We start from the raw sequence: 10232 nt of genomic DNA, 5'->3' as shown, positions 1-10232 counted from the left end.
ATTATTCTCACATGAATTGGAAATTGTGTTTTTTACTTTCTGTGTATGCTTTTTATGTTGTAATTTTTGTTGTTCTGCTTTCCATATGGTACAGTCTTTCTTTAAATTACCTTTTTACTTTCATCTGAAGCATTTTCTTGTCTATTATAGGGTTTTTTAAATTCTGTAGCTTTAAGAGCATTTTCACTGTCCTTTTCAGTAGAAGATTCTTTTCTTTGTTCTTTTCTTCTCTGATATTCATCTATTAGTCTTGTTTTCACAAAATCGAATGTAATGTCAGTTTCTGGTCTCGTCTCAAGGGCATTTATCAAGACTGTATACGAATCAGGTAAACTGCACAATAATATAGCTGCTACATGACTTTCTTTAATGTCTTCACCAGTAGATCTTAGCTGTGATATCACTTCCATCATTGAGAATATGTGCTTCTGCATGAAGTCATAATCTACCAAAAACACATATATAGTTTGAGTTTTTGGAAAATGAAAGAACGTAGACACTGAGTACTTTTCATTCTCAGATCGGTAGTTAGCAAAAAAAAAAGTATGATTCTGTCAAGCAAAAGGCAAATGTTTACTATGGGAAGTCGGATGGTGGTATAATCCAATGGCTTCCTCTCTGTCATGTTCTTTTCTGGCTTTCATGTAGACATTCAAATAGCCTTCTTTGGCTTTTTCAGCTTTTCTTTACCTCAATCAAAGAATGTCCTTGTTGACCAATATGCTGTCAAATGCCATAAACTAGTGGATAAAATAGCACACACTTCTGTATAGGCTAGAGTTATTTACATGTCTCAATCTGGCCCTATCTAGTTCCTAAAGAGTAACACATCAATTGGCAAGAGCTACTCACCCCCACTTGCTAGCTTTCTATAACCCATATGTTTTATGCTGGGCTTCTCCTTCTAGTATACATGTGTCTCCTCTGTGCAAGAAAGAACACAGGAGCTGGATGACCAAAACAGTTTCAGAGCTCTTACATTTCCCCCTTTTATCAATGCAAGGGCATTCCCTTTTTTCCTTATATGTGCTGACAACACCTTTAGGGTTTTTTGCTGATCATGGTTATGTCCAGCATGAGTAGTTTCTTCATTATAGCAGTCCTTGTGGCTCATGAGACATTATCATGGACCTAGCACCTTTCTATATCTGAGAATCTCACATATTTTCTTCGTTTTTATTGTGTCTTGTGCATTTTATACATTTTTAGATTTGCTGCCACCCTAGTGTCACATACCCTCAAGTTGTTCAGAACATATAGACCTATCAATTTGGATGCCTTCTCTTTCTCACAATGTGGCACAATCATAACCCTTTGGTACAACAAAGCTTCACTGTCCAACTACTGGTCCCACACCACAGGCAAACATCTAATCTTCTTGTCAAAACTGATGGAATTTGCAAAAGAATCTCCAAAATGAACCTCCATTGCTAAAGAGAGCATAGTCCAAGAGATACATAGTAATAGTGGACCTTACAAGAAAACTTCACAAATGTAAGAGACAGTGCAAAACATACAGTCAGTGAAGATCATGTTTCATAATTGTAATGTGGAAATATATAAATCTATTTTTCAAATTGTAGACTGTTCATGATACACAATTTGACATTTTCTAAGCTTTTTCACTGTGGGAGGTACTTAGATCTCACATGACTGTTTAAGCCACCAATTGAATTGGGTTGAGCTGCAGTACCAATATCCTGTGGTGAAGATGGGCACTGTGTTTAAAAAAATAAAATATGTGCAGTTTTCAGGAGCAGCATTTCAGAATTTGATACTAAACATAGCATCCAGTTGAAAATGACATACAATGTCTTGAAAAAGTATTCATACCACTTGAACTTTTCCATATTTTTTCATGTTACAGGCACAAATATAAATGTATTTTATTGAGATTTTATGTGATATACCAATACAAAGTTGCAAGTATTTGTGAACTGTAAAGAAAATGATACAGGGTTTTCAAAACATTTTAAAAATGTAAATTTGAAAATTGTGATGTGCATTTGTATTCAGCCCACAAGTCAATACTTTGCAGGACCGCTTTTCTCTATAATTACTGCTGAAAGTCTTTTGGAGTCTGTTTCTTCCAGCTTTGCACATCTACAGTAGAGGCTGAAATTTTTGCCCATTCTTCTTTGTAAATTAGTTCTAGTTCAGTAAGACTGGATGCAGAGCGTCTGTGAACAACAATTTTCAAGTCTTGCCACAGGTTCTCAATGGGATTTAGGTCTGCACTGTGACTGGCCCATTCACACACATGAATATGCTTTGATTTCAACCATTCCATTGTAGCTGTGGCAATATGTTGAAAGTCATTGTCCTGCTGGAAGATGAACCTACACCTCAGTCTCAAGTCTTTTGCATCCTCTGACAGGTTATCCTCCAGGATTGCCCTGTATTTAACTCCATCCATCTTCCCATCAATTCTGACCAGTTTCCCTGTCCCTGCTAAAGAAAAGCATCCCCATAGCATTATGGTGCTGCCACCATGTTTGAAGATGGGAATGGTGTTTTCAGGGTGATGTGCAGTGTTAGTTTTTCAGCACATCTAGCATTTTGCATCTAACCCAAAAAAGTGCTACTTTGGTCTCATCTGACCAGAGCCCTTTCTTCCACATGTTAGCTGTGTCCCCTACATGGCTTTTTGCAAACAGAAAACGGGACTTTTTGCTTTTACTACTCTTAAATAAAGGTCAGATTTGTGGAGTATACAACTAATAGCCGTCCTGTGGACAGATTGTGTCATCTGAGCTGTGGATTTCAGAAGCTCCTCCAGAATGATGCTGGGCATCTTGTCTGCTTCTCTAATTGGTGGTTTCCTTTCTTGGGATGTCAGTTTAGGTGGATAGCCATGCCTTGGTAAGTTTGCAGTTGGCAATACTGGTTCCATTTTTGGATGATGGATGAACAATGCTCTGAGAGATGTTTAGAGCTTGTGCTATTGTTTTTTTAATAACCTTACCCCGCTTTACTCTCCTCTACAAGTTTATCCCTGACTTGTCTGGTGTGTTCCTTTGTGTTCATGATGATGTTTGATCCCCAACATAACTAATGTTCTCAAACAAACAAACAAACAAAAAAAAACTGATGCCTTTACAGAACTGCTGTAGTTATACTGAGAGTAAATTACACACGGATGAACTAAATTTATTAATTATGTGACTTCTGGAGGCAATTGCTCAATCAAGATTTTATTTAGGGGAATTAGACTACAAGAGATTGAATACAATTGTATGTCAAAATTTTTAGATTTATATTTTTTAAATAATTAGAAAACTATGTCTCATTTCCACTATACTTCATGATGTACAATACAAAGTTATATTGTGATACCGTGTTAGCCAGAAAAATTGATGTGAATACTTTTATGCCCAAAAATGACAAAAGTATTCTCGGAGTTATACCTTTATTGCCTAACCAGAAAACAATATATATATGCAAGCTTTCAGAGTACATAGGCTCCTTCTTAAGGCAATTTCCAGAGTGGAAAAGCTTAGAAAATGTCAAATTGTGTATTATGAACAGTCTACAATTTACAAAATAGACTTAAATGCCTGAAGAAGGAGCCTCTGTGCTCTGAAAGCCTGCATATATATATATATATATATATATTTTTTTTTTTTTTTTTTTTTTTTTTTTTTAGATATTTTTTTTCTTTTTCTGGTTAGTCAATAAAGTTATCACTCCGAGAACACTTTCGTCATTTTTAGGCATAAACATATTTAAATCCATTACACTTCACAAATACTTCCTTCTTTGTGTTGGTAAATCACATAAAATCTAAATAAAATATACTTAATTTTGCATGTGTATTGTGAACAAAAGAAGAAAATTTCACAGAGTATGAATACTTTTTCAAGGCACTATATAAGAGAAGCAAAGTGAGCTGCTCCCATCCTTATATTAGAAGTATTTTCTGCATGTCTTTAAAGAGATGTTCCAGTAATTGGGATATCAAATCAGTGAGTCCCAATGCACCATTATTTATTTGAGCAGGGCCGGCTCCAGGTTTTTGTGGGCCCTGGGTGAAAGAGTCTCAGTAGGCCCCTTTAACAAATAACACGATTCATGATGCACAGATACAGCAGAGAAATATACAGTATATATAGTACAAGGCCAAAGATTTCACTTCTTACATTACATGACTGATATCTATTGTAAATTCTACAATAGCTCAGAAACCGTTGAATCGCTCCACAGAGTATACTGGCCCCCATATAACGCTCCACACAGGATACTGGCTTCCATATAAAGATCCATACAGAATACTGGCCCTCATATAACGCTCCATACAGGATACTGGCCCCCATAAAATGCTGCATACAGGATACTGGCCCCCATATAATGCTCCATAAAGTACTCTGGCCCCCATATAGCGCTCCATACAGGGTACTGGCCCCCATATAATGCTCCATATAGAATACTGGCCCCCATTTAATGCTCCATGCAGGATGTTCCCCCCACATAATGCCTTATGCAGGCTGTTCCCCCCACATAATGCCCCACCCAGGCTGTTCTCCCCACATTATGCCCCACATAGGCTGTTCCCCTCACATTATGCCCCACAAAGGCTGTCCCCTCACATAATGCTCCATACAGGCTGTTTCCCCCATATAATGCCCCATGTAGGATGTCACAACCTCCCTCCCTTATAATGCCCCTTGCAGGATATCACCCCCCCCCTTATAATGCCCCATGTAGGATGTCACACACCCTTATAATGCCCCATGCAGGATGTCAAACCCCCCCTTCGTTATAATGCCCCATGCAGGATGTCACACCCCCCCTTATAATGCCCCATGCAGGATGTCACTCCCCCTTATAATGTCCCATGCAGTATGTCACACCCCCTCCCTTATAATGCCCAGTGCAGGATGTCACACACACCCCTCCCTTACAGTGCCCCATGCAGGATGTTCCCCCCACATAATGCTCCATGCTAGCTGTTTCTCCCATATAATGCCCCATGCAGGATGTCACACCCCCCCCCTCCCTTATAATGCCCCATGCAGGATGTCACACCCCCCTTATAATGCCCCATGCAGAATGTCACCCCCCCTTCTAATGCCCCATGCTGGACGTCACCCTCCTTCGCTTAAAATACCCCATGCAGGATGTCACACACCTCCCCTTATAATGCTCCATGCAAGATGTCACCCCCCCTCGCTTATAATGCCCCACGCAGGATGTCACCCCCGCCTTCCCTTATAATGCTCCATGCAGGATGTCACACCCCCCTTATAATGCCCCATGCGGGATGTCACACACCCCCACCCCACCATATAATGCCCCATGCCTCCATACAATAAAAGAAAAAATCAAATACTCACCTCACTTCTCACCTGCTGCCGCTGTTAGAACCCTCCTGTTTGTTTTTTCCATCTTGTGTTTTGCGGTTACGTGACCATCTGCCTTTATATTCCAGCTCCACCCTTTTCGCTGTGCTGGACTTCAATGTTTGACTGTTTCTCTAGCCAGGTGCTTCTGTGCCTTTATCTGTCAGTTTGCTTGGTCCTTCTGGGACCTCTAGTACCTTTTTGTCAGTTTGTCTTTTTGTGTTTTGTAACAACTTCTCTGTTTAGGAGGTGTCCCATTTTTGTCCCAGTTCTTAGTTATTTTAGGGACCCCTCCCTTTATGCTATAGGTCTCTGTTCAGACTAGCCGAGGACTAAGGCGGGTCTGTTCGCTAGGAAAAGGCAGTACGCTACATCGTAGGGATTCAGCTTAGTCTTACTGTAGGGACAGCTTTCCCCTATCTTTCCTTAGTTCATGCTGCAGATCATAACAGCCGCAGCCCCAGACTACTCACATGCGCCGGCGTCTTCCCGCTCTGCGCTGTGACGGCTCAGGAGAGCGCGCGATGGAAAGACGTCACCGCGCCCTCTGACCTGAGACATCACTGTGCAGCAGCCGCGGAAGAGACAGGACCTGCTGCGAAGGCACGGGGAGAGGTAAGTATTGCGCCGGGTGCCGGGGCCCTGAGCAAGCGGGGGGAAGTGGTCGCTGACACTGCTCTCCTCCGCTCACGGGTCCCATAGTGCGGCGCGGTGCCTGATGGCGAGTGGGCCCCCTCGCCTGCTCAGGGCCCTGGCACTTGCCGGGGTGCTCCGGGTGTTGACGCCGGCCCTGCCGGGGCCATGAGCAAGCGGGAGAAGTGGGTGCTGACTTCCCTCTCCTCCTCTCACGGGTCCCATAGTGCGACGGCGCCCGATGGCGAATGCCCCCCCCCGCCTGCTCAGGGCCCCGGCACTTGCCCTGGTGTGCTGGGTGCTGACGCCGGCCCTGTATTTGAGTGAAGCATATTTAATATCACCACTTACATAAAAGTCTGCTCTATCAAAACATAAAGTTTTTAACCCATAGGATAAACATTGTAAAAGAAAGCAAATTGTAATGCCAAAATTGCTGATTTTCCGTTGCTGCACCCTCCACAAAAAATGCAATTTAAAAACCTTGTATGTACCACAAAATAGAAATAAAAACGACATATTGGCACACAAAAAAATCAAGCTCTCACAAAACTCCTTTGGCTCCAAAATAAAATTATTGACAGGTGTCAGAATATGGCAAAACAAAATAATTTTTATCAGAGTTCAGAATTTTTTTATACCTCTGAAACAATAAAAAATATTGCAAGTTTGTTTTCACCATAATCATGCTGTCTTGAAGAATCATGTTACCTGAACAATGAATGTCATACAAATGCTAACCAAAAAACAATGGAAAAATAGTGTTTTTTCACCACTCTTGGATTTTTTTCCTCATTTGTCCAACAAGAGATAAGCCCATATAAGGCTATATTGATGGAAGAACAAAAAATGTAGTGTTTTTGTAAGGAGAGAAGGTAATCCAATAGCGTAAAAATGAAAATATCTGCTTCTCCATGACATTAATTTATATTTGATTACAGCAGCAGTTCAATACGTTGTGAAATACAGCTGTGACTTTGCACTTTACCCATGTTCAGCCTATTTACCTGCTGGATCGCTGCCCTGTACCTGACTGTATATAAATACACAATAAATACAGAGCTGTAGTCACCGGGGCTCAAGATGGCACTCAGTATCTCAGCAACACTTCTCCTGGCTACTGGAGTCACTCTCCTTATTCATCTCATTAAATGGTGGAGTAGGGTCAAACAGAAGGACCTCCCTCCAGGACCTACACCTCTGCCCGGCTTGGGAAATATCCTTCAGATCAACACCATAGAACTGCCACAGTCATTAGTTCAGGTACGTACACTTACTTGCAATCTTACTCTTTTTACAGAACAGGTTATACAATGATTCCAGATATAAATCTGTTATCAGAATAGCTCTGGGCTATACGTACATAAACAAGGAAATCTTCAGAGAATTGATATTCCCTGCAATTGTTCTTCAAGCCTAACATTATATACAGGCTATTTTATGATACTTTATGTCTACAGCTCGGTTAGCTTTAAAAAGACAGTGCTCAATCTGCTTGCAGCACCTCCGCAGGAAAAATTAGGTATGACCAGAGTAAATATTAAAATTAACAAGTAAATCTGATCCATGGACCTGTTGAGTTCTCTAAACAGTCTTTGTAGATGCTCTCCTCTACCTGATAAAAAGAGGTCCTGAAGATGGAGCTCCCCCTCAGTTCCATGATTGTGTATTGCTGTTTTCTATGTGTATCCCAACCTCAAAGATCCAGAAAGCTTTTTCCATGATCCATATACAAGAGATAGCTATAGGCCAAATGTTTATTCAGCAGTCCACAACAAGGAAATTCCAAGGCACCAGAGTTGCTCCGGGAAATGCGCTATAAGGTCACAATCATTAATTTGGCATATCAAAAAGCAACGTTTTAGCAACAAAAGGCCTGCGTAAAGCAAAGATATATAAGAAAAAAAGACATCTTTCTTCTCATATTTATCGGTTTGATAAAATACATTTGTGGCTGAAATGTTTCTTTTTGATATGCCTAAATGATGGTTTTGATTGTATAATACTGGGACAGCAGACAACTAACTCTCCTAACTCCCCTATAACGCATGAATGCTCGGATTAGCTGAGCATTTATGTGTTTTCAACTGTGAAAGAGTATAACGCCTTCTATGTCAGATGACTCTTATTTCCCCCTGAAAACTCAAAGTTCAGGCATTGAAATTACAATTGCCAGATCCTTTTCAACCCCGAAAATATCTGTTGGACGAGAACCAGGAGGTGTCCGTACAAGTCACATGTTCAGCAAGTCCTGGTGATATCAGTAGGTTCAGATGATTTTCATACGATGGAGGGTTATGAATTAGATGCGTCCTCTTATGTTGACTATACGCATGTGATGGTGGGGGTCTGAATGTTCATTTAGCCTACGACTATCTCTCGCACTCTGCCATACATTTGAACATTCTACTTGGCAAAACGTTCATATGTTTTCAATGGAAAGTAGCGGTCAAAGGCTTGAGCACTTAAATTTAAAATGTCTGATCCTTATTTCCTCCAAAATCATCTGTCAGGGGAGAGAGTTAAAAGGCTAAGTTATGTGATAGGACACAGCCCTCCCGAAATGCTCGTGCACAAGTAGGGGCCCACCCTTTAATAAATATCAGAACTTGACACTCAAATTGTGATACTAGATATTTTTTTCACTGTGGATTTCACCTATGAACAAAACAAGTTTCGGTCAAATTATAGAACGAAACATTATGTATTTCACTGTGGATTTCACCTATGAACAAAACATCTTGTATCATAGTTTGAGTGCCAAGTTCTTCTAGATGATATTTACAATAAGTCCACTTAAACATTTGATGGTCCTCATCCATCATATTTAGACATGTTCGACTGATTTTAACCTAATGTGTATGGAGGACTTTAGGATGGTAATTTATACTGTTTTGTTATGTTTTTTATATATCTCTAAAGCTGAGTAAGAAGCATGGACCTGTTTATACTATCTACTTAGCAAACCAACGAGCCATAATACTGATCGGGTATGATGCCGTGAAGGAAGCATTGGTAGACCGCAGTGATGCCTTCAGTGATAGGGGAGACACAGGAGCAGGAGAGGTTTTCAATAAAGGGTTTGGTAAGTCGATCAAATAAATGACTAAAATAAGAATAACAGATCATTTTCTGTGATTTTAATACTAGTTATTCTAAAATGTGGTATACAGACATACAATTTTTGCAATATCTGTAATATTTGACAAATGAGGGACATTATTTGAAAATTTGAAGAGTACGGAGCAGTAAGAGTATACTTCTCTCACATTTCCTATATCGCAGATATCAGCGAGGACGATATATGACCATTCCTGAAGCTATCGTATTAATTCTCATGTAACCTGTTTTTCAGGTTGTGATTAGTGTTGAAAGAGCACTAAAATGTTCAGGTACTCGAAGCTCGGGCCAAGCTCACCGTGATACTCGGGTGCTCGACCCGAGCAACGAGCCCAATGTTAGTCTATTGGAGACTCGAGCATTTTTGCGGCGGCACCCCCGGCAGTCTGTAGAATGCCTAAAACGTGCCCAAAACGATAGTGACAGTGCTCAAAAGACATGGGGAAAGCATGGCCATCGCCCCAGGAAGCATTTCTGACCCCCAGGTCACTGCTGTCAACAACGTGGTCAGAGGTATTAGGCCACTTTTACGGGCTCACAATAAAACGTTCAAAAACGAAACTGAAACGGTTTTCCTGTGAAATATGTTAAGGATCTTCCTTTCCAGGGTAAAGAGTTGTGTATAAGGTAAAATAAATAACCAAAAACAAAAATACTCCTCCACACCTTGGGCTATGTTCACAAGTAGCATTTATTATGCGTTTTTGCACTTTTGTATTGCTTTCAACCGTGACAAATGCATTCACCGGGAAATGTCATTTTAACATTTTACAATCTTATCTGGCCATGTGCTGTGTAACACATGCATACAGTGCTGAAAAGACATGGGAACAGCATGGGGAAGACCCCTGGAAGCATCTCTGACACCCATTTCACTGCCTAAAAGTGTGCCCATCAGAAGTGATCCTTTCCGCAACAGAAGATGCAGACTTGCAACTATCCCCGTGCAAGTCCTTGTCCCAGGGCAGTGTTCAATTGTACCTCCCCCGTTCCTTGCAATGCAAGTGTGGTGCCCCTGAGGGTTCAGTCGTCACAGAGGTACTGCACCTCACCCAGAGGTGTGGTGTCTCCTTCTCTCAGGTAAGGAGGGCGTGCTGCCCGAAACCCCAACACCTGAATCCAACACTACACTGCTCCAGG

At 41.0% G+C, this 10232-nt stretch overlaps 1 protein-coding gene across 1 annotated transcript in view; it reads left to right on the top strand.

The window, feature by feature from the left end:
* The first annotated feature begins 6999 nt into the window (after positions 1-6999).
* Positions 7000-10232, top strand: part of LOC141154984 (cytochrome P450 2C8-like) — a 66166-nt gene continuing 62933 nt past the window's right edge. The window contains exons 1-2 of the mRNA XM_073641571.1: positions 7000-7235; positions 8895-9057. Coding sequence (XP_073497672.1) covers positions 7056-7235; positions 8895-9057 — 343 coding nt within the window. The 5' untranslated portion in view covers positions 7000-7055. The remainder of the gene's footprint in view (positions 7236-8894; positions 9058-10232) is intronic.

The sequence above is a fragment of the Phyllobates terribilis genome, unplaced genomic scaffold (genome assembly GCF_046119375.1).
Source record: "Phyllobates terribilis strain yellow unplaced genomic scaffold, ASM4611937v1 Scaffold_7__3_contigs__length_470593459, whole genome shotgun sequence".
NCBI classification, from domain to species: domain Eukaryota; kingdom Metazoa; phylum Chordata; class Amphibia; order Anura; family Dendrobatidae; genus Phyllobates; species Phyllobates terribilis.
The sequence above is the reverse complement of the archived record's forward strand: the minus strand, read 5'-3'. Positions and strand labels throughout refer to the sequence as shown.